Consider the following 25674-nt stretch of genomic DNA (forward strand, 5'->3'; position numbering starts at 1 on the left):
ACACACACACACACACCCTGAACCCTCTTTTTTGGACATTTTCAAAATCACAGTGACGCTAGTTGAAATGTTTTGGTATGTTGTTCAAAAAAATGTTTCCATCACAAATGAATTCATAAACCAGGGGACAGAAAAGGTCAAATGTCAGGGCAAGACTCACATGTATTTGAAATGAATTTTACAGAGAGAATATAAACACGTCATGCACTTGGCAAACATCATTTCTGAAACACACAAAGCAACTTTTCCTTCATCGGGTCCAAACCAAGTCGACTAAGATATTCTGTCGAAATGTGAGCGACGGTTACCAAAACACGGGAACATGTCACTCAAAGCCCCTAAAAGAGAAGGAATTTGCAATAATTTCCAACGATAACCAACAACACTTGTATGTACAAAGGGTGCATTTTTGACGCCTTAAACTTAGTTTTCTTTCTTCGCGCTGAGCTGAGATTGATGACATATCAAGCAGAGGAAGAAGACCAGGAAAATTCTTAATATTAAGATTGCCTTATGATAAAGTAAAAGGCAAACAGCATCTAATTGGAGTAGGAGGTTGGACCTCCTACCTGGCTGTAATCAGACACCTGGTCCAGGTTTCCTTGGGCGCTGAGGTCTCCCGGCTGATCGAAGCGTCCTTGGTTGTAGGGTTGCTGCGTGAAGGTGCCGGCCTGTTTTTCAGATGCCCCGGCTGCCATTTTCGACGCACCCTTGTGCCAACCCGTCTCCTTAAAGACAAACCAGATGTTTCCGGCCCATAGAACGAAGTTGAGGAAGCCAAAGACCTGGAAAAGTTAAAACGGTGTAGAAAAGTGCTTTACTCAGTCAACTGCTGAAAGCCAGTCTCACCCCTTAAAGTCGAAATACTTTAAGACTTGTGAGATGTTAACACTTTTATGGACTTGTACATTCTGGATGCGTACATTCACAAGTTACATGGACATTCAGAGCTGTCATTTTCTGCAAAAATGCTAGACATTGTGAGTAGGTAAATACATTCTGGATTTATTACAAATCAACTGAATCAACTGCAAGCCTTTTATTATTTCAATATTGCTGATTATGGCTTACATCTTAAGAAAACTCAAAAATCCTATCTCAAAATATTAGAATATCATGAAAAATTTTTTTTTTTTAATTGCATTACAGAAGATAAAGAACTTTATCACAATATTCTAATTTTCTGAGACAGTCCTGTATATCGACAACCATTCGCTCACTCACTCATTCGGGGGAATTTTCCTTTTTTTTTTTTTTTATTAATTAACCTGCTGCATGTTTTTGGACTGTGGGGGGGAAGCGGCGAACCCGCAGGAAACCCACGCAGACACGGGGAGAACATGCAAACAGTATGAGCGGGATATGCATGTTGAAAGCATTTGCATGATTGCAAATTGACATTTAAACTGTCGGGCTCACACAATGTGCAAGTACGGAAAGTCTCGATTGACACCTTGAAAGCTGAGTGTAGTTTTGAGTGTTCTCACAAAGTACAGGTAGTTATGGGTTTGTTTTTTTTGTGCACTAAGTAGAGTACCGCGTTTACCGTGCAGTCTGACAGTGCAGTCCTGGTAACTGAAACCACACAGTCGACCTCAAGATCGAATCTAATTCATAACCTACCACTGAGGTGTTGAGTCCTGACCAGCGTGGTTCCTGCACAGAGCCACATTTGTTGGTCTGTGCTTTGCAGGCAGAGATGAGGAGCTGCACCTCATCTGGATCAGTTGCTATTTTAACATCTGACAGCGCTTTAGCCCAAGCAGAAGAACTGACGAGCCACATGAAGGAGAACACCACTGTCACAACAAAGTCCTGGGGAGGGAAACAAAAATACACAACGCAAAAAAAAAAAAGTGGTAAATATCTACTTGGAGAAGCATATTTTGTTTGCACACGGCGAAAGATGCTTGTCTTTGGAAGAACTAATGTTTGACCCGAGATGCATGTTGGATCACAAATGCAATCTGAGAAGGAGACCGATTTGTTAAATCGGACTATTCAGTGACGCCTTGTGGCCAGAGCCGGACATGCATCATAACTGAATAAATCATTCCTTCCTGCACTGGAGAAAGACGTCGATAAGAAAGAAAACCGGCATTTATCGACCGAATGCTTGTAAGCAGATAATTATCAAAAAAATGATCTCAAAATCTATAAATTGGGAAATTATGTATATACTTACAACAAGCGGCCCTCGGTTATTTTCGTGATACTTGTTCTGAAAGAAGATATAGACAACGGTAGCCGTGAGAGAATAGAGGAAGGCAAAAACCGCGATCGTCACGAAGAACTCTGCCGAGGATGAATAGTCTCCGATGAGGAACAGGCGTTCTCTCCCCATGGCTTCACACGTCGGTGCCTCAAAGGCCACCTGGTGCAACCTGGTGAATAAAAATGGAGAAATTTAAAAAAACACAAAGGCACCGCTACATCACTGATGCAACTATGTTTTAAGCGAGAAGATTCCTGGTTCAATGCCAACAGGGGGGCTTCCTGTGGAGAGTCTGCGTGAGTTTCCTCACACACGGAAACACACAGGAGGTTCATCGGAGGCCAGAAACTGGCCAAATGTGTGAATGACTAAGTGATAGTAAGGATAGACTCCACTCCCAGGTTGTGGTAAATTCATGACAAAATCGTCTTGAGTTTCCTCACTTGAAGGCGTTTCACCCCTCATCCGAATTCTGAGTTTCTGGCAGTTATATTCGGAAACTCGCCATAGGTCATTAAGAATAAAAATAATAAGAATAACTTTATCCCGTGCCAGAGTTACAAGAAAAATATAACAATGATAAATAATAGTTAATAATAGTAGAAAGTTTTATAAACAGTAAAAAGAGTAAGAAGAGAAGAGGCAGAATAAGAAATAAAAATAAACTATAAAGTGTCTTAAGTAACAAGTGAAAACTATAAAGTGTCTTAAGTAACAAGTGATGATAAGGAGTGCACAAGAGTATGAAAAAATATTGTACGTGTAGCTGTTATGAAATGAAATATTGCACAGTTATGAACATATATACAGATAAATTATGACAATCTAAATTATTGCAATTTACAGTAAGTGGGTGAGATCTTTTTTTTTTTTTTTTTTTTTTTAAAGTTTTAAAATTTTAGGTTCCCTGCGGCTGAAGGGAGAGGAATTAAAAAGTCTGATAGCCTCAGGTAGGAAAGCTCAGTGAAGCTCCTCGGTGGTATCAAGAGCTCTGACAGGACGTCAGCGTGGCATGCAGAACTGAAGAAGCCTCTCGGATGAGGGCTGAAACGTCTTCAAGTCCAGTTGCCAAGAAAAGAAGATTTTGACGATGTTAATTATTAAACCATGAAATAAAAGCATAAAAATCCAAATTTAACAAGAAAACGCAGAGCTTCGAGCTAAGAACAATGTGATCGAGATAGACACGGATCTGGATGGGATAGCGGAATTTACATGTTGTCAAAGCTTGACTGCCATGTAAACACAGAAAAGCAGTGATCTTTGGCAAAAACATTGAGCATTTACAGTGAAATCACCGCGAGGACTCAGGCATTGCACTTTTATATAAAGGACTGGCAGCTAGCTCCTAGTTATGCTGCCATAATATCCCATCACGCACTTTTTTAAGAAACTGTCGCGTCTGCATTTCCCACTTTCCAAAGGCGTGTAGCTTGATCTACTGCAGCGGGCACACAAGAGATATTAAAATTTTTATTGTATCATTTCAGCTAGTACCATGTAACTGTTAGCCCTACTGGTATTTTAGTAAGAAATTATTTGTGCTTGTCCGTCCCAACCCTCATACCCTCTTCGACTCAATCACTCTCTCGCAAGAAATGCTCAGTTTCTGTACATCATTCTAACAAGTGTGATCCAGACCCACCTTGCTGGAAAAGTGTCACCAGACCACTTTGTTTTGATATGTCACGATATAAATAACATCTGAGTCGACTCACACACCGGAAAGGATAACCGAAATCGATGCCGATGCTGAGGTTGCTGCTGGCTTTCTCCATACAGTCCACGCTGACCCGAAGCTGCCCGGAGTAGCCCCCGCATGTTGCAAAGGCGAAAATAGCAAAGAGCTGCACAGAGGAAGAAAACAAGCAAACACTTCAGGTTATATTGTGAAATAGTAAAATGCACATTTAGATTGGTGCTCTGCGCTGAAAAGCATCATATTCATATGTACGTAGCGGAAACAATTGGATATCCAAATTTCCCCCCTTGCAACTTTTGTATATACTTCTTCAATTTTCCAATTCCAGATTGGTCAAAAAAAAAAAAACATGATGTTGCATTAAACACAAATGGAACATATATTTACATTAGCATAAAACCATTTCTGGAATACCGAATGAATTTGCTTCACTTAGCGGTTTCTGACCCAACGCACGAGTACGTATATCAAGTTGTTGATCACACGGTGAAACGTGCATCTTCACCACATGCACAGACGACTGAGAAGGTTAAGAAGATTAATGTGTGCATTCGGTGAAGGAGTACATGCAGTTGGTAGGCGTGAAAGAGGAAAATGTGACGGAGGAAAAGGCAAGACGGAAACAGATGAGCCGCTTTGGCGACCATTAATTCGGGAGAAGCTGAAAGAAGAATTTGAAAAAATTAAATAGCGCTGTTTATATTTTTACAGATTTAAGGATTCTTTATCCTTCTTGTTGTCCCTCCATTCGCACCCCACTTATCCAATTATTCCCTTTTTTTTCCATTCTGTCATCTATTTTTATCCTTTATCCTGTTGTTGTCTCTTGTTTCTTCTATTTATATTTATTGATATTGTAATTGTTGCACTGCTGTGATAAATGAATTTCCCCTATGGGGATCAATGAAGTCCTATCTTATCTTATACAAATGTACTTTAGTACTTTGCAGTGGGCAAAGGATGGTTTTGAAACAGTGAAAATAAGATTAAGAACATTCAGCTGCCGTTTTGTGGGTACAACTAACTAAAAGATCTGTCCCCTGCAGGCAGGTTGCATCATAAGTCTAATACCCAACCACTCAATTCTGTCTGACGACTGGGGATTTAACAACGGGACCAAAAGTCGAAAAAAGAAATGGAACGCACATGAATAATTTTATAATCCTGTCATCAACATAGTTCTTGTCAGGCTGATGTATTTTCAAAGGTGCGCTTGCAACTTTCTGAGTTCACTTAGCCTTATAGTTGTTTTACGTTTGTCTTTTCTGGGAGTAAAAAGTAAAAGAGAATCTGACAACACCCACGCCTTCGTCATAATCTCTAAAATTCATCGAGGCACAAACCCCAAAAAGTAGATTCACAAATCCCAGTCTGTCAGTAGTATTAAGTAAAGTTTAAAGAAATTATTGATTTTCAATCAATAACTACAAAAACTAGGTCATGACTGCTTTGTGATACTATTTTGTATCATGACCTGACTCAAACTCATCCTGGGAATATGTATGAACTAGGTATTCATCTAAATAAAGTTACTAACATGGCATCAGTGGTCTTCCCCAGAGGTTTCTGGCTTATATCCTTTGTTTTAAGAAATATTATATTGCTATATGCAGATGACACAGTATATATTAGTGGAGAATTCGGTTATGACAATTCTGACATTTTATCGAAAAAATTGCCCCAGGGCCTGAATGAGGCATGTGACGCTCGAAATGACACAACCATGACAGCTTGAAGTTGTAAAATAAAAAAAAGAAATGAAAAACAGGGTGCGACTGAGACACTGGAGGTGATTCCTTTCGCACACGCTATTAATCTTTTCGGGCCATATTCTATTAGAATAACCAAAAAAGACAAATGTATGTCTGCTTAAAATGAGCAGTTTTCAACTAAAAATGACAGCTGAATTATACGTTTCCATGGACAGCTGTTAAACATGGGCTGACATGTGAAACCTCTTTGGGTATATATTTTGGATAAGAGCTAGAAGGAGGAAAAAAAATACACAGATCTGCTGTCTGATTAGGGATGGGTGCTGGATTGAAAAAACATATCTCAGGTAAACATCTGAGGAAGACCGTATGTTTGCTCAAACATCATGCAAGAAAAGTTTTTTGTACTATATCTAGAATAAATTCTTTATTTTTGGAGCACTTTTGGTGTGCTGATTTTTTTCAGACCTCTATATATTTTGGATAAACATTGATTTGGTAAAAAAGCGAGAATAAAAATTTACATAATTACAATACACATATATTTCATGTGTCAATTAGAATTTCAATACATTTAAAAAAAAAAAAAAAAAATCGAAATTACAGATTCAATAGAAATGAAAATGAACCATCCTCCCACCATTCAGAAACACACACAAGGTAAATTGTAAACTGTAAATGGCCCAGATGTGTGAATGAGAGGGTGATCAGACAGATGTCGATTGCATGTTCAGTGCTGATAAACTATATCAAACTCGCCCTTATTCCTCTCTCCAGGCCGACAACCGCTGGTCAAGACTTGCATTATATCAAAAGGACCTCCGTAATTCCTCACGGACACGCAAACCTTTGCAGATAAACCAAAAACTGCATCGGTACGACTGCAAAAAAACGAACAAATCAAAACGCCAAGCGAAATAGCGTTCAGCCAAAATAGAAACCTCACGAATAAAGTGCACGTCGACAGCGACCAGATGAGTGGGATAATAAACGCTTCCTTTTAATTAGCGCAAACACACCCAGATAAGTATCTCCCGTTCGCTCTCTTGTCTTTGTGCGTCTCTACCCTCTCTCTCTTGCAGCTGACTCCTCTTCCCTGTGATTTTCAGCTCGGGTTTAGCCCCCCTCTCATTTCTGGCTGGGTCCTTTGAAAAGGAGAGCGTGGCATCGTAGAAGGAGGGTGGGTGCTAAGCCCCTCGCCCCTGTGTGTTTATCTGCCTCCCCCAGCCGGGCTCCTCCGGGAACAAGAGATAGGGAGGGAAAGGGAGAAAAAGGGGGGAAAAGCAGACACTCGGGTACGGGAATAAAGAGCGTACTGCATTACAAACAAACCCCTCAAAACATCTCCCGTTTTGTCCTGGTTTCCGCTGAAACCACACAGCACTGGATAAACGCACGCGCTCACGCGGCCCGGTGTTCATTTTGATTCAGGCGCAGCAAATCTGCAACTGACAAAAGACGAAAAAATGAGTGTAGGAAATGGGAATGGTTTGCACCAGGTAGAAAACTGTCAGTTTTGAGTGCAAAGTTGTTGTTTTAGCGATAAAAAATGAGAATTCCCCAAAGGATGGCAAGCTGGTCGGGGTTTAATCGTAGCTGTGACGTGCATAAATCAAGAGAAGGGTTTGGCCTGAATATGAATCCTGTTTCCACGTGGGACTAAAATGACAGCTCGAGTCAAAATAATACATTTTATAAGCACGCTTTCTGTCATTTCCTTTCAATTTATTTCCCTAAACCATGCCTAACGCCGCAAATGCTCTTGGATCTGCCGGTATCGGCCATCTACGAGCCAGACAATTAAGCGGATGTGCAGAAATGAGTTCTTGCAAACGTGACATCAGTATTTGAGAGATAACAAACGAAGGAAGAGAAGGATGGCAGACAAAGAGCACCTGAACCTACGAGACGCGTAGGTTTACGGAATCGGATTTCGAACAGCGTATGATTTCTATAGGTTGGAATGCAGTTGAAGGTCATTAATGCGGATAAAAATGTTAAATTTAGGACGCTGTCAAGCCTTCTCTCCAGTGTATCTTAAATCAATTAATAGTAATACTAATATTATTCAATTATGGACCTCTGTTTGAGCTTCACTCTGTTTCTTTGAAATTACATTTTTTCTCTACCCTAACACGCCTTCGCTTTTAAGATTTTCAACGTCGTCCTGTGGTTTATTCAAGTTTGTTTCGTCGCCCATCCCGTTGTTTACACCTGTCAATGAGTTAGTCTTTGTCCTCGAGGCGAGTTGAGCTAGTTGGCTAGTTGAGTCGGTACTTTTCGTCACCGTTGGATCCTTCGTTGAATTCCCTTTGTTTGTTACTGAATGACCTTAAATAATAAAATGTAGGACGACACGACCGAAGAACTCGTCGTACCCGACCGCCATCAGACTCCTAAACAGCTGACGCTCGTTCTTCTTTTCCGCACTTTTAACGCCACGCTGCACGTGGAACTGCTGCCATTCAAACTGTAATCACCGTCGCACCTCCACTTGCACACCGAGCCGCGCTTCCACCACCGTTCATATTTATGATCGTAAATCCAAATCCGAATGCACCGTGGACATCAAAGTAAAAAATTCATTGCGCACAGTACATATGACAATAAACACTTCTTGACTCTCGAATAAAGATATGCTAGATGGGTTTCGTCATCTTGTGTGCAAGATAGTCCAACGAGGCTTGACGAGAGCTCTGAAAGATGTGTTCTCCAAGGTATTATTTGCAGGATCATTTTAATCGAGAAATCAACCAACGTGTTAAAATATTAACATCGAAAATCAAAGATGAATCCTCAATGGAATCCAATGGGGATTGTCAGTATTGTCTAGATGTTCCTGTCGCCGCTGAGGAAGATGTGTTGTGTTGCTGAGAGGGAGGAGGGTCTTTGAGGCTGAGATGTAGACCGAATGTGCGCCGTGGGAGAAGATTATGAAACACATCCACCGGCTTCAGGGTCGACCGCGAGCAATCGAACATGCTCTTCGACACGAAGCACAAGATGAGCGGCGCTTGGTCGTCGGAAAGGTGTTTTTTTGAAGCGCTCGGAGGTCGTGTTCGAACGGGAACAATAGAGAAAGAAGAGGAGCGAGCGCTGAGCAAGATGGAGATGAATAATCGGCAGGAAATAAAAAAGAATTCCAGCTTGAAGAGCTTCACACACACACATCTATCTGCTCTTTTCGAGATAATAGTCATTAAGTGGCAACATCTGAGTAAAACATTATCCAGATGTTACACTTCTCTCGCTGGAAGAAAAAAAAACAAAAAAACTAGGGCAACTTTTATGAGGACAGAAGAATAGATGTGGGAGATTCACATCAGGAGAGGAAAGAAATGTACATGTTATCAGCAGAAGAAATGCTATTTCTATCCTGAATGGGAAACATATGGCAGAATTGATACTAAAGTTGACTTTGACTTATGTCTGCTTTTCCCATTCAAAAATTTTATCCCCAAAAATATCAAACACCACAAATCAACTCCGCCTGGCTTTATTGCAGTTAATAAAAATATTCAGTCCAACTTTTGGTTCGCTCCATGATCTTGTCTCATCGCTTAATAAAAACTTAAAACGGACCACCTGATTAAAAATAAAAAAGATCTGTTTGTTCAAGATTGAATATTCCAGAGTCCGCATCCGGTACTATTATTGATTATGCACGTGTTCTTTCTTAAAAGCGTACTTTTTCAAAATATATATACATGTTCGTGTCACTCTCAAGTGACCAAAAACGGGTATCAAGTTTAGGCTGAGATTTTCCATGAAAAATGTCAAAAACCTCTTAAAGTTTAATAGTAACGGTTCAACGGAATCACATCCACTGTGACATAATTGTTTAGTGATAAATCTTTTCTTTCATTATCGCTCAGAGTCGGAGCGGGAGGTGGGATTCGACCTGGACCTGTCGCTGGTCGATCACACCGAATCTATTGTTGATTTCGACGTCACGTAAAAAACGTCATACGAGGTTGTGGATACCGGTAGACAAAACAAAAATAACAAAATATGTCAGACGATCCGCACGTCATGTTGAAGTTACACATCCCATCTAATACATATTTAATGCGTACAAATGCATGCGGGTGTAGATGTGTTTGCAACCATCGCTGTGCATAAATACACTATTACTTTTCACTGAACGAAAAGCATGATCATTTAAGTGTGTGTAGCTGCACTTAGTATGCCTGTGTGAGGTTTGAAAAATAAAAAGGAAGACATCTCGGTAGCTCCGCTCGAGCAGAAGCGTAACGCGCGGTCCACAAACACACTCGGCGGCACTTGCTGCGATCATTACTGACAGGTTGGCTGAATTTAAAATTTAAATAGAAAGCAAATTGAAACGCCCACGTCAGAAACGGCGGCAGAGAGGGAATGATCACAAAGATGCGTGTAATAACCGCACAAAAGGTAAATGACGGACCTCACCGTCAACAGCATACGGCCGTGGAGATACGAAAACATCGTCTGTGTCTCTCATCCAAGAGTTCTGACTGACTTTGGAGAGTTTTCGGGTCTATAACAGCTAGAGTTTTGGGCCATTTGGTTGCGACTGGCTCAGTCCAGTCCGGTTATAGCTGTATATGTCAATGCTCTAATAAATTTGAGTCAAAAAAAATGCTCTCGCCGTTGAACACGGCGCACAAAGAGGCAGGATCTCTGTAAAAGCTGTTTGATTTCCGCTTTGGTAGTAGCATCACAGCGCACATTCAGTGGCTCATTTAGAAGTGCTAATCCTCCCATGCAAAGGGAGTGTATTGTGCTTTAGCGTAGCCTGGATTCATCTTCCCCTCTATCGCTCTGCTCTCCTGTTTTTGTAAGCTCCACTGACCACGAGCGGGCAGAAAATACATTTATTTTTTTAAATATCGTCCCTTCTGGGTGCCCCTCTTCTACACAGTGTGTCCGCCCTCGGTCAGGAGACCGAAGGAGAAGCCATCCTCCGTGCACGGCGTCAGAGTCGCAGTACATCTGACGATGGAGGAAGAAAAAGAAAAAGAAAAAGCGTCTAGCGGAATGACTGACGATTCCGTTTCTTTGCAAATGTTAAATAATTATCATTAACTGGTTCATGTGAGTGTTGATCAGCATTGAAGCAGCTTCCCAAAGCTGTGTGTGACCACGTGCGGTGCGGTCAGCTCCAAAACGAGTGAAAAATCCAAACCGGGAACAACAAAACAAAGCATTTGGGAGCGGGGCATCGTGACGGCGGGTTCACCAGCCGGTAAACACCGAGCAAACATGTCTTGGTGAAATTACACAAGGCGTCCATTCATGTGTTGCCCCGTGTTGCTTGCATAAGATAAAAATTTATGTATTTTGCACCTTTATTTCCAACTTCCCGAAGGAAATTCCTGTCCTGTTCTCGCATTGTGAATTAGCTGACCTTCAGTTTTCACAGAACTGGAGGGCATTCCACTTATTCGAAATTCCAAACGCCTCCCCTGTCTCACAACCTTACGGTATTCTTATAAAAATGTAAAAAAAAAATGCCGTAAATCATACATATGCTTCTTCTCTAGCTGGCTGTGACATATCTGTTCAGAGTACTGAAAGCCATTCAATGCTTGCGCGCGTGGGAACAACTGCAGGAAAAAGCCGGAATACGTGTAGCGTCAAATACCAGATTATAACAATTGACGTTGTTATTTTTGAGGAATTAACTAGATTCAATAAATTAAAACTCTGAGGGAAAAATTCAAATCCTCAAATATGGGATATTTAATTAGCATTAATATCACTGTTATTAGAAAACTCTAAATGAAAAATTTAACCTTTTAACAAATTTCACTGAAAATCCAATGCAATTTTATGGAATAAATGCTCACTGATATTATTTGAATGGGATCCAGTGAATAATTTGGTCTTTGTTAGCATGCTTAGCTCTTAGCTACAATATGACATGTAATCAGACCCCTATTCTACTGCATCAAACTGCATCCTTACATTCTTTTCCACTATATTTAACAACACGGAACCCCCTCCCCCCCACGATACAAAAACCTCTCATTAAGTTTATCTGGCACACATTAACACATTGTCCAGCCTAAAGCACTGTACAGTAAAATCTCAAGGATGATGTCACAGTACAGTGGGTCAATCCTTAGGTTGGGATGACGGGAGGACCCTTAGTCATAAATAAGACTCATGAGCGACTAAATATTTGTGAGGTTTGCGACGGCGCATGAAGCAACTGAGTACTGTAATTGTAAAAGTGCGCTAGATCCGGCCACGATGACGCTCCAGTGCAGAGAAAATGCATGTTTATCATTCGCATCATGTGCTCAATCAACTGAGCAATGTTGCTCCCTCTCTCATGCGCACACACATGTGTAGAGGAGTTGCGCGTGCGTGCCCCCCCACACACACACACACACACACTCACACACATGCAAGCACACAGTGAAGAGTTTGGGCACATCTCAAAGGACAGCTTCTGCATGAGTTGGTCCACGGTGGAGAGGAGGGGACCTTACAGCTGTTTGGAACAGAATATGTCAGCCAGTGACAGCGTGCCAAACAGACCACGAGTCTGCCTGCACACACACACACACACACACACACAGCCACGAAATTAATCCCCTGGAAGACATTCCTGAACATGGCATCGTCTTATCTTATCTCCGCGGTGTTGAATTAGAAAGTAAAATAAAAAAAAAAAAAAACACATCCCAAACTGGAGCGGCATTAATATAGGTGTGCACAAAAGACCAAATGGAAGTTATCTTCATTGTCCAGGTAAACTTGCCGCTTCTGCTGCCGTGAGTCATGCAACTACGACAAACGGATGTGTTTCCAATGCTGTAATAACAACGAGCCATTCAAGCTGCCATCAACACGAAGAATACAGTTTCTTCCGCTGGTTTCACACACATCTCACATCCGACTGGTGTGACAGCAACGTCATCCGAATCACTGACTCCTGCTGATCCGTCCCTTCGCCAACACTGTTTGAGAGCCACTGCGCCTCAGTCGGATGTAACCTAATGGGGGATGATTACAAACGAATCATCGAGACACGTAGGGCACGTGGAAAACTGACTTTTTAAGTTTCAGTACCCGCTCGGTAGACCCTCCTATCGGAAGGCCTGCGGTTTCATTCCCGGCTCCTCCTGTCTGCATGCTTGCAAGTGTCCTCGGGCAACCGGCGGTCCGGTTAGCACCTCCCATAGCAACTCTCCCGCCATTGCTGTGTGTGTGTGTGTGTGTGTGAATGGATGAAAGCAATCTAGTGTAAAGTGCTTTACAAACAGTTAGGTTTGAAAGTGTGACATAAATGGAGACCGTTTATTATTTTGTCGTCTTGAAGCGATTCAGAACACCTGGTTGCGAAATATGTGGTTTGGAAATACGTCGGACGCAGTAACACTCAGACCAACTACATAATACTGAACATTCATTCGTTCAATTATTCTCGATATCAGGGGAGGCAGGAGAGGCCGTGCCTCACTTGCCGAACTTGGGAAGAAAAAAATGTTGAATGAAAAAAGAATTAAATGGTTATATTTGTCAGTGATTTTATCGGGTATTGTTCATTTAACTTCACCAATTTTAGGTTGTGCTGGATTTTCGCTGGTTAAAATACCGAGAAAAGACGTGCGGTGAGGCTGCGAACTGTTGAGCCTCAACGTAGATTGCGCAGTGACGGCTGACAGCTGCCATGTTCTGCACTGAGACAGTATTGCTGTCTCTATTAAAAAGTTTTAAACCTTTTTCCATATGAACTACATTTCCAATTTTCGATGTTTTTTTGTCAACAAGTGTATGTGTGTTACGAGTTTCTGTGCTGAGTGATCATAACACAGCGAAGAGCCCCTAGGCGAGGCACGCAGTTCTCCTGCCTCATGATAGGGGGCGCAAACATTGTGGCATTCAACCATTCACACTCTCGTTCACACATCTGGGCCATTTAGGGCCTCCAATGAACAATGTTTTGGGACTGTGGGAGGAACCCGGAGGAAACACACGCAGAATCACAGGAAACGCATAATTTGACCTGTTCACTCATTCCTGAGCTCAGTGGCCGCATCAATATGTGAACTTATGGAAGTTTGCCTCTCTTGAGGAGGGAGAGAAAATGGGGCAATGAAAAGGTCACCGCTATTATCATGTGGAAATTATGTTGGTGCTCTGCTGTGTGTGTATGTGTGTGTGTGTGTGTGTGTGTGTGTGTGTTCATGTGTGTGTGAGAGAGGATGAAGGGGAAATCAGCTAAATAAAGTCTACCAAATCCATCTGACTAGATCAATACATCACCTGATGTCACCGGACTGAGTGCATTCAGGCTCACACCATCACACATGCTGCCCTAACCATCCAAACTCACACACACACACACACACACACAAACCAACAGGAAGACACACTGGGAGCTGTGAGGGAGTGTTATCTTCACACACAGATGGTGCTTCGGATCATCTGCTTGGACTTTGGCGCCGACCCACAAATTTCACAAACAGCTGAAAGGGACTCCCTGGTGATGGTGGTGGTGGGGGGGTGGGGTCACCTCACCACTGATAGACATCTACCTTATCTCAGAAGAAATGACGTGTTTGAGGGGGGGGGGAGGTTTTGGATGCGTCTCAGCGCACTGGAGGAATCTGGAGAAGCGGGAGAGACGAGTGCGCGTCCCATCCGTGCAAGCGCACGACTGCAATTTCTGCAAAGTCCAATAATCTCTGCGCGCCTTCGGGCTTCTCTGCGCACCGGATGAGAAGTGGAGAAGATTTTGATCCATTCCGGACTTGGAGACATTTTGGGATGGAAGCGCACATCCACAACACGCGTGGCTGCAGAACCACTGCCGTGGACCCACTGCCGATGTTTGCGTCGGGAACTTGCGCCGCTTGGACACGGTGGCGCGGACGTCCCACACACAAAAACAACAAATACAACGATTGCATGCAACGGGTGCGACAAAACACGCAGACAAAACACACAATTTATAATGTGGACGTGGTCGTGGTGGATCATCGATCACCCGCGTTATGTAACCCGTTGGATGTTTACGCGCCGACTCACCCACTCCAGAACACGAATAAACCCGAGAGGTAATTTCAGCACCTGGAAGGTCCCTGCAGAGGCGAGCTGCAAAAACATACAGAAGACACAAAAGAGAAAATAATCACCCAATAGATCAATTCTGCAGACAATAACGCGCATGCATCATTTTGCAATAATTGAATATATTCAAATCATTTAAATCTATTCGTTTACCGACCTGGCCGGCGGTGTCCATTTCTGCTGCACTTTTCCACTTCCCAGATTGGATGTAAACAAATTCGAACCGGGAGCTGGGAGCCGACGTGTGTGTGTGTGTGTGTGTGTGTGTGTGTGTGTGTGTGTGTGTGTATGTTAGTGTATATGTGTGTGTGTGTGTGCGTCGCTGAGGAGCAGGCGCTCTTCGGCACTCTTCCGAGTCCAGCCGGAAATTACCGAATCACTTCACCCCCCCCTCCTTTTCTTTTTTCCATATATATATATAATTTGTATTTCGCCTGCCATAGAGACAGACAGGGATTGGCCCCCGCGAAGAGGAACGCCTTTTTTTCCCCCTTTTTTTTTCCTTTTTGCGATTGGATGGAATCAAGATTGTTATTTGTGTCTTGGTTGTTCATATATGTTATAAATCATATATCACATTTTGTGTCAGTAACTTCCAGTGAACTATGATGATGATCCACTGGAGATGAATATTGGTATTAAACTTCCAGTTAAATCTAGAACTTACAGTGAAGCCCAACCAGAGCCCTGTAAGTGAAAACGTCTGATTTTGAGTTCACCTGAAAATATGTCACTTATGATGATATCATTCCTAGTTTGTGTACAGATGGGTTTCTATTATTTTGCTGATTATTAATTACTTTTCCTAATTGTGTTTTAACGGGTATTTTATTGTGTGCATCCAACTAAAATGTTACATACAGTATATAAGCCCATCTTTCCTGGGGTCACTATAACTCAGAAATTGCCATGTTGGTTCTATCCTTCCTCCAAACTGTAATTTGTTGCACTAACTTGTGTTCCTGTAGTGGTTACAAGGTATGTAATATTCTTATATGATATCTTAAAATGGAAAGGAGTCAAAAATACTGAATTCTAATCTTTAACAGGGGAGGGCGGGTTTGATCTGTATAAACCGGATCCAATGGATGCAGACGAAGCATCTCGCCGCCCTGCAAACGTCACAAAGCTACATCGCAAGAAGCAGCGCCGCGGTCACAGTCTTAGCATTTAGCCCGCTGAAAAAGTGATTCGCCGCAACGAGACCGGCATTATGCAACCTACGGGCAAAGAACAAGCCCCCGGTTCACGCATGCGTGCACACAAACACACACGTGTGCAGGTAACTTCGGTGTGATGATTTGCTACTGTTGCCTAAATTCCCTGGAAGAGTCTGGTTATTTTGTCAGATGCAGGAGAAAGAGAGAGGGAGAATCACTGCAGGCAACATAACTGAAAGTAAATAGAGGCTTCTAAGACTCTTAAATTGATGACAATCCTACACGGCCACATGCAAAATGCTCTGACAGCATGGCTAATTTTCAACATCTCTCCCATCATTTCCCCCCCTTTGCTTTTACTCTTTCGCCCCCCCCCCTCCTGTCTTCCTCTATCTCGGTCAGTCACACACACACACACACACACACACACACACACACATACATAGCCCGCCTGAAGGGCTTTGTCCCAGCGATTAAGAAATCGTTGGATCTCATTGGCTAATGCGTTTACCACGAGAAATCGAATAGGATCTGTGCAAGAGGAAACGGAGTTTTTCATATGCATTTCGTCCTCTTAGTCTGGATCTGTCTCGGATAATGAGTTGAGGCGTCAACACGGGCTTTCAGGAGGTTCGTCCTTCGGCCCGCCTTCGGAGTTGATGATTGAGGGAATGTTATTCGGAGAGTATATTATGGTTAAATCCACGGGTTTCCCAGTCTTACAATCAAAACTTTAAGTGGTTTTGTGTCTGAGCGAGACTGCTGTCTGGTACGATTTCGCCCAGCAACTAATAGCAGCCCGTAACTTTTTGATTTTTAATAGGATTTCCACCCTCTGCTTATTATCAGGATGGAGATCAGTTCAAAATCTGCTCTATTCACGTTGAACGCTTTGGCTCGGTTTGCTTCTCGTCGGGATTCAAACTGATTCACTGGCTCCAGTTGCTGCTGAAAAACCCACGGCATCGAACTACCGCCACGTCTTCAAGCTTGCTTGGAGATGAGACTCTAGAAATAGATGCGAAGCACCCGAAGGGTCCGGATAATTTCTCTCTAAAGTTTTCCTCAGTGAGTTACTGCCAAATTTAGACTACAGAGATACATTAGATAATCTATTAAGAAGTTCCTGTCAGTTAAACCATGAACCAAGTACTGTAAATGGGTATCACCCATATAAAGTGGTAATACAAGAAATCAACTAAAAATGTGCAATAAAGTTTTGGATAAATCTATATCTAATTTCAGTGAAATCTCTTGACAAAAAAAACAAACAAACAAATAAAATGTTAATTCAAGACATAAATCACTTGAAAAATAAATAATAAATGATAAGAACAATAATAATAAATGAAATAAAATGAAATAAAATAAACAAATAAATAAAATAAAAATAATTGAGGCACTGATGTGACAGCTATCAAAAGCTTAATTAGAAAAGTAAAAATATGAATTCATTCATCTGCTATGAGAGTAGCAGGGATGCTGGAGCTTATCTCAGTTGTTATTGGGCGAGGGGCAGGGTCACTTTGTCGGACAATCACATATAGGGGGTCACACCTGGAAACATGCAACCGTTCACTCTCTCATTCACACGTTTGGTCAATTTGGGGTCTCTAATAAACCTCCTGCATGTTTTTGGGATTGTAAGAGGAAAGACACGAGAAGGTCACGGAGACTCCAAACAGAAAGGCCCCGCCTGTCAGAATCCACTCCGCTAAAAAAAAAAAAAAAAAAAAAAAAAACATTGGCTAATAATTGATGGGAAATCAGCCCGAAAATTTAAAGCATTTAGAAAAAGCGACAAAACGTGACAAAACAAATAAAGAGTAGTGCAGGTACGAGTTGAGAGACGGAGAGGAAGCGGAGTTAGACAGCGGAGCAAAAGCGAGAATAATCCCTATTCTTCCTCTCTGCTTAAGCCTCTTTCGTATTGTGACACACAGATGAATTATGGTGGAGAGACTAGGTCAGCCACTTATCCATCTCATCCAACAATGCAATAAGCCCCGGCTCCACAGCAATTACTGCTCATCTGGAACCGCTGCCAAAACCGGTCCACATCCTCCGGTGCTGATGCAGTTTCAGCGCAGTGCAAAATAAGCAAAGCATATACGGCTGCGCTGACAGGGAATTTGTATTTGGACAAATATAAGAAGGGGGGGAAAAAAAAAATAACAGTAAATGATGAATGCAAGTGCAAAAGGAGCATGAGGAATGTGAAGGTGATCAAAACGGATTCTTATATGTCCCCATTTATTTGTTCATTAAATCTATCCTCACATGCCTGTGACCAAACAAAAAGCGATGAAAGGTGATTATATACTGAAACAAAAGACGAGCGTTTGCAAAATGTTTCTGGGTAAAACGGTATTTGGCGCCGGTCTCTCTGCACCGGTAGGAGGGCATATATAATCGGGATTAGCTTTGGCGTGAGAGGAGAGTGATAGAAACATGGGGGTGCCAAAAAGAAATCAAACACAAGCACTCAAAGGCATTGATATACATGTGACCATCAATTTAAAAGATTTATATCATGCAAATCTATCCCAACACACGAGACGGCATGCAGACGGAATCGACCATGTAGGTAAATTATAGACATTAATGACTGTGTCAGGGTTATGGAGGAGCAGAGGGTCTTCCTTTTGTCTACACATTTGAGAAGAAGATGAAAAGTGTAACAGGGGTGATTTATGGATGAAGGGAAAAAGGACACAGTCAATTGCTGTGAGAGAAGAGGATGCAGAGGAGAGGGTTTGATGCAGGAAGAGGATTCGTTGCGGCGACCCCTGAAGGGAGCAGCCCAAAGGAAAAGAGGAGGAAAAAGATCTTCTGACACAATCAGCCCAAGGGATACACATCTTAGAGGACGTACAACTTAAAAAAAATAAAATTAATAGAAGCAAGTACTCAAGAGGTGGGATAGTTCACATTTTCTATCTGATGTTCATTTCACATTGACATCACTCGGTTACCTTAATGCCCATCAGCTAGTTTATTAGCTCGTGCTAAACCATCTCCACATAGTCCTTGCTTTTTGAAACTTGCAGGCAGCAGCTGCTTTTCACTCAATTTACAGGGAGGTGCCTGAGTGAATTACACTTTTGGCAGCTATGGTAAAAACACACACACACACACACACACACACACACAATGAAAACATAACCAGCCCCATCAACGATGTTCATTGTTAGGGGGAGTCTAGTTGAAGTGGGCAGGCAAGTGCAATTCTCCCCACAAATTGATCATCTCAACATATCTTTGGAAACATTGCATTGTATCTTTCTTTATCTAAATCAGGGAAATATGAATTTAAAAAAAAAAAATCTATCGATGTACAATTCGAAACACTTTACACCCCCCGGCTCTTGACACGAGTGGAATCTGAGTGCCTGCACTTATGAGGCAAAGGACTCACTGGGCGTTTATTATTTTCAATGGGGTTTCAGTAATAATTTAAAGTGTGGGCGGCATAATTAACATTCACCAGCAGTTTGTTAATGTGCACGGCCATTTTCTCTGATTATTAGTTTCATATCTACTTTATTTTTAAATAATTCGTCTTGTAAACCCTTTCTGATGGATTACACGGATTACAACAATAACACACTTTACTCCTTTTCTGCAACAATCCCCTTAAAATATGATCTATCCTGATGCATCAAAACACAAAACTATTACGGTTGAGAGTCCTCATTAAATTCAAAGTGAGGTCTTGTTCATAACTGTTAGCTCTTCAAAGCCTCCCTATTCAGGGAAAACACACGTCACTGATGGAAAACCGATCTGTGTTTCCAGCAAATTATAAAGCCCAAACTGTGTGTGTGAATACATGACCCTAATGGGTAACAAGTTAATGATAAATAAGTATGCTCATATCTTCTGTTACTGTTTTTTGTGATCTGAGTACTAATGTGCTAGGTGCTGCTAGGTGCTAATAGATTAAACAAAGCATTTCAAATGATACGGGTGACACGGCGGCGCAGTGGTTAGTGTTTCTGCCTCACAGCGACAATCCAGTTAGTGTGGAGTCTCCATGTTCTTCCCTTGTCTACCTGGGTTACTGAGTTTTCTGGTTTCCTCCCACAGTCTAAAAAAAAACATACAAGAGGTTTATTGGGGACTTTACATTACCCAGACACGTGAATGAGAGAGTAAATGGTTGTATGTCTCCATATGTAGCCTTGTCATCGACTGGCGACGGGTCCGGGTGAACGCCGCCTCTCGGCCAATCACAGCAAGAGAGGATCCATCAACGTTGTGACCCTACGTGTGAAATAAGCAGTGTAGACAGTGAATGAATGTAAATTAAAGTGAGCAAAAAGATAATAGCAAGGGAACAAATATTTTGGAAAGTTATGGAAGATGTTGAAATGTGTGATGATTACAGGGCCACATGCAAATAAATAGAACCATTCACACATATAGACATACAAAATCCACTCTCTTTCACACATTGGGGCAATTTAGGGTCTCTAATGAACCTCCAGCATGTTTTCGGCGTGTGTGAGGAAACCCACGCAGTCATGGGGAGAACATGGAGACACCACACAGAAACGCCACCTGTCAGGATCTAAACAGAGGCCTTCATGCTGCGTGGCGGAAGTGCTAACAGCTGTGCTAATGTGCTGCGCATTCTTTCTCTTAAAAAAAAACAAAATAATTCTGAGTTAATTTCCCCAAACAGCTTATTTCTTACTGTTCTAGGCAAATTGGTAACAGGTAGAATCCCTTCAGCATGACAACTTTTCTGGACATTCATAATTAATGAAATTGTTTAGTTCCCCATTCCAGTGAGGTGGCGAGCAAAGTTTGTGATATACTCCATTTTCAGCTTTATTTAATTCTTTAAAACCACAATCAGTGTGCCAGTGGTGATTTTGCTGCACTCCATCCTTTTACAGTAGCTGAGAAACAGAAATGTTTCAAGTATAAATTCATTGTTAATGCAATTTAAAGTCGAATCAATGACCTTTGAGGAAACGAGTTGTGGCCGAACAGTTATTGCTAAAAAACAAATATATGTGAAAGTGGAGACAGTGTCAGGTGACAAGTTGTTAAACCTTCCAAGCAGGTAGCATTTGTTTGCTTGAATAAAAGTTTTATTGCTCCATGTCGTTATCATTCTGCAGAGTTTTCATGGCCAGCCCCCAGAGAGTTACACTGGAGATAAGCTGGCCCTCGCTGGACCTGTAGGTGCCGCTGTTTGGCCTGTTGGTCCCCGGCAGGGAGGTGTAGTGATTGTCGATGTGAGGCAGGTACGGCCGGCCCGCTAGGCCTCGGCTAATTTCGCCTGCCATGTTTCCGTTCTCCGCGTAAGGACCGTACGCCGCCTCCTGAGAAAGGTGCTGCTTTGTCAGCTTCAGGTGATCGGAGCTCGCCGCGGACGTACTTCGGTCCTGGTGGGTGGGAGAGAGGAGGTGATGGGGCACGAGGGACCGCAGGTCTGGAAGGGAGGTCGGGGTAGATGCTGGGCTGAGGTGCATGCCGGGCGGCGGAGTCTCTATGTGTGCGGTTGATTCTGCTGGTGAGGAGGCGGGAGATGGAGGCTTCTCCGGTCCTGTGTGAGGCATCATCGCCGTGAAAGGCTGTCCGCTGCTAGAGGGAGGGACTTTACTGTGGCTGAGAGGTTTGGGAAAGGAATTCGCTCCATCTGTGCTTCGCGTCTGGTCCGCCTCGTCGGTGACGGGGCTGTCCGCCGGAGCCCCCTTACAGTGCATGCTGCTGTGCCTCCTCAGCATGGCGGAGCGGGTGAAGCTCTTCCCACAGGCATTACAGAGGTAGGGTTTTTCACCAGTGTGTGATCGAATGTGACGCTGCAGGTCCCCCGAGCCGATGAAACACTTGCCTGCACGTTTACGAGACATAATAAAACAAGGCACAGCCGCCGGCTGCGGTTTTAGAGTCTAAAGACTGCCTTCTTTTCCAAATCACCCAAAATTCAGCAATCAATGGTATTTATTTTCTACCAGTTAACATGATTAATCAAAAAGAGTGAAGAGATTTTTAAATGCAGGCTGCTTCTTACCACATGTGTCGCAGCTGTGGGTTTTTTCCCCAGTGTGTCGAGCTCGGTGCTTCAGCAGTTTCCTGTGCGTGTTGAAAGATTTCCCACACTGGTCACAGGTGAACGTCTTGTCGGTGGCGTGTGTTCTCTTGTGCTCCTTGAGATTGCTCAGGTTGTTAAAACCTACATCACACAGTCAGGAGAATAAGGACTACAATTGTGTAACTGACAGAAATATATTTGGTACATGATATACATTTGGTAGTTTTGGTTAACATAAATCTTTTGTTTGTATATAAATCCAACGTGTGTATCACTCCGCAAGTAAAGAAGACAACTGGTTGTGTTTCGAGCTGCTACAAACCTCTGCCACATATATCACACAGGTGTGGCTTTTCTCCCGTGTGGACGACTTTGTGACGGTGTACGTCTCCTGATGCGGTAAAACTGAGGGATGTAAATGAAATTCAATAGAACATAAGATAACATAATCATTATAGAGTTGTCCATCACATAAAACATGACAAAGTACTTGCTAACTTGTGCTTCGTGGAAAAAAAAGAATGACAGTGACTGACTTTCAGTGGGACAACTTCATTCCTTCATTCATTTACTGAGACAAAAAGAGACTGGAAGATTCGTCATTTTCTCTTATCCCTCACAGCATGGCGCCCTCCATGACAGACGTGTTTTCTCGCTCTGCAGTTGCGTGCCAGCTTTTTTTTTTTCCCGCCAACTTTTTCTACAGTGAGCGAAAGGCCGCTCATTCAAACCGCACTCAACCTTGCACCTGCACTTTGTGAGTTGCACACCAAGTTGTACTCAAATCTCTTATTGCACTGCCACACTGTTCATACTTATAATATTCTTAAATTATTTACTATCATTATTTCTCATCAATTCGTATCCGAATGCACTGCGGACAGCAAAGTAGGAATTTCACTGCACAGGGAAACACGTTTCTATGCTATGCATGTGACGATAAATGCTTTGAATCTTGCATTTTGATTTGATAAATGGCTTCAAAAAATGAACATCTCATAAATAAGGTATAGACTTTAAGTTAGGGCTTCGTAACGCTCTTTAAGGACAAGCAGACACCCTGTCATGTTAAACCTGTCACTGATCAAACAGTATTCCTGGGTCTCAAGAACACTCTTCAGCACTAAGCTATTGAACTGCAATGTTTACATAATACAGAAAACAAAATGAAATACAAGCACATCCCAGAATTGAAGCATTTACTAATTCCAATTACAAAAAAAATTGATCTATTTGAATGAGTAACAAAATATAGGAGAAACTTACCTTTTCCCACATAACTCACAGATGTACGGTTTCTCTCCTGAGTGTCGTCGTAAGTGTGTCTGTAAATTTCCGGCCTGGAAACAACCGACAGTCTGATAAAATGTTACAATCTATCACCAGCTCAGATCTAACACCAGATTAAAAAACATCAGGTTGTACCTGTGAGAAGTTTCTCCCACAAATATTACACTGAAAAGGCTTCTCACCTGCAATAACACAAACATAATGTTGCTGCCATGCATTTTAAAATTGGTTGTCAAAAAAACACTCCTTCGAAATAAAGGTATTCTCCTATCGCAAAGGTGTTCTGAATTACCAGTATGTGAACGCTTGTGAAGCTCCAGGTTGCTTGGGTGTTTAAAGATCTTTCCACACACCTCGCAACAATATTGCTTGTGTGCTGTTTGTGGAGGCGGCTCCGCCACAGTCTTCAGATTCTGCTCCCCTTGGTTCGCAGGTGGGGATGTTGGAAGTTGTGTATTTGTAGGAATCTCAGGCGCCTCCTCCCTGCCTGTAAGAGGGCCAACACTGGCAGTTTCTGGGGCTCTGACATGGACCACATTTTCTTCCTGATGGGTCTCTTTGGGACAACTAAGGATAGATTCACTGACTGATTCTGCACACATCTCCTCCAAAGCCTTTTGAGAGCGTAGGTAATTGTATTTCTTCAGGTACACAGCCTTCTTTGGACGCACTGGCTTATTGAGCATGGAGTCTGCAGGGTCAGAGCAGGAGGCATTCAAACGATCCGAGGGTGTTAGACTGGAGACTGGATTCTTTTCGGATACTAAGGATGCACAGGAAAGGCTGGGCTGAATAGTGTTTCCTGAACAGACAGCTGTGTGGTTGCTTCCCTGGTTTACCCCAAGCTGACACTGTGCTTCCTCCACCGCCAAAGGCCCCGTGCCTTGACTTGAGGCCTGAATCGCACTTTGTTTGAAGTACTGCTTGCTGTTGAAGTTCCGTAGCTTGTAGCCATGAACTAACTGTTTCTCTACTGGGGCCTGAATGCTGCTAACTGTATCACAGTGCGAGGTGTTATTCGGAACAGAAACGGGCATCCTTTTGGCGTGATCAACGTCACTGTTGAAGCCAGGCCTCTGTGCTTCGGAGGGGCAATGGAGGTCAACATCATGTGGCAGAGTGCTTCCCAGGAGGCAGTCGTGGTCTGAACTAAGCATGCCTGGGAGGGAAAAAGACGGGATTTCCACCGTCGAGGGACAAGGCTTGAGGAAAGCATTACACATACTTTGGATATTTGGGACTTGCAAACACTGAGCAATATCCAGAAGTGCTTGCACATTATCTTGATTAATGTCAAGATGGGACGTGTACATGTAGTCCAATATCTGGCCAATGCCACTGACGTCCTGGATAACCAAGTTGAAAACGTCATTCTTCTGACCAGGGGCATTTTGGAACAGAGACCTGTAAATCACAAAGTCAGGTGTGAAAGGTGTGAAAACACCAAGCGATAGAAATATATACATCATATAGTTTATGAGGTGGGCAATACGGTGATATAAATCATAGCATCGGTTTCTCATTTGCATCCAAAGATGGATAATTGTATAAAACAATCCTAATTTTTTTTTTGACATTTTCTACTCCATAGTTTCACGCTAATTTTTCTAATAATATTACTTGTGCAAATAATTACTTTGGATTTCCCAAAATCATGGACAAATTTCACAAGTAAATTGTCAAATCTTTACCCCCAAATTCAACAACAAATGCCTAAAAAAAATTGCAAGCACTTACAATAAATGTATCATGAAAGTATGAGAAAAGAAGCTAAGAAAACGTGCCAGCTTGTTAATGGGCTGCACAGATTTTTTTTTTTTTTTTAATTCCAGCCTCCCGTGCCATACCTGAAGTAGGAGCTGAAAGCAGCCAGGACGTTTTTGTGTGCTTTGAAACAGACCCCTTTAACCACCAGCATGCAGTCACAGAGCAGCCCCTGGATCCTCTGCTCCTGTAGCTGCTGCAGGAGGTAGGAGCTGTGGCTGGACAGGGTGTCCATGATACCTCATCTGCTGATGCCCTCCAACTCCTCTACTAAGACATGATACATGGCATGAATGTCATTGATAAAAACAAACAGTTGCAGCTGTTGTTACATTGCTACAGGGAGTGCAGCAATGCACTCCGGCAAAAAAAAATAAAGACAACAACCAAGCTAACACCAATCTCTACGCTACGAGACCACCCATGCGAAAATTTGAGAAAAACAGCTAACAGGCTAACTATAAAGCTATGTGTGGTATCGACTCCAGACATCTTTCATTCGTGAAACGGTGGCACGCTGAAACCGAAAAGAGTAGAATTTTTATCGAAGGAAAAAAATGACACAAACAACACAGCAATGTTTATAATAATGATGCTAATTGACATACATTTCGATGCGCCCTTCTCTTATTTGGATGATGGGTCACTTTTTAAGAACTAGTACGTCACTTCCTGGTACGGCTTGCATGGTAGCCGAAACAATAAAGACCATCGTA

At 42.4% G+C, this 25674-nt stretch overlaps 2 protein-coding genes across 3 annotated transcripts; both read right to left on the minus strand.

Moving 5' to 3' along the window:
• Window positions 1–406: 406 nt before the first annotated feature.
• Window positions 407–14970, minus strand: synpra (synaptoporin a). The gene is made up of 6 exons (XM_086168829.1): window positions 14853–14970; window positions 14654–14719; window positions 3938–4062; window positions 2186–2384; window positions 1624–1815; window positions 407–785 (listed from the first exon to the last, which is right to left on the minus strand). The coding sequence occupies exons 1-6, from the start codon at window positions 14868–14870 to the stop codon at window positions 540–542; spliced, it is 846 nt and encodes a 281-aa protein (XP_086024955.1). The 5' UTR covers window positions 14871–14970; the 3' UTR covers window positions 407–539.
• A 5712-nt stretch (window positions 14971–20682) lies between these two features.
• zbtb49 (zinc finger and BTB domain containing 49) lies at window positions 20683–25600 on the minus strand. 2 transcript variants are annotated; one of them, XM_086168572.1, is made up of 8 exons: window positions 25567–25600; window positions 25042–25228; window positions 23487–24598; window positions 23330–23376; window positions 23171–23244; window positions 22227–22309; window positions 21884–22045; window positions 20683–21703 (listed from the first exon to the last, which is right to left on the minus strand). In XM_086168572.1, the coding sequence occupies exons 2-8, from the start codon at window positions 25191–25193 to the stop codon at window positions 20958–20960; spliced, it is 2376 nt and encodes a 791-aa protein (XP_086024698.1). In that variant the 5' UTR covers window positions 25194–25228; window positions 25567–25600; the 3' UTR covers window positions 20683–20957. The 2 variants fall into 2 exon arrangements, with proteins under 2 accessions (XP_086024698.1, XP_086024697.1); XM_086168571.1 differs by having other exon boundaries at window positions 25042–25475; window positions 25567–25591.
• Window positions 25601–25674: the final 74 nt, after the last annotated feature.

This window comes from Fistularia commersonii, chromosome 21 (assembly GCF_037954325.1).
Source record: "Fistularia commersonii isolate RoL2024-O1a breed Wild chromosome 21, RoL_Fcom_v1.0, whole genome shotgun sequence".
Taxonomy (NCBI): Eukaryota; Metazoa; Chordata; class Actinopteri; order Syngnathiformes; family Fistulariidae; genus Fistularia; species Fistularia commersonii.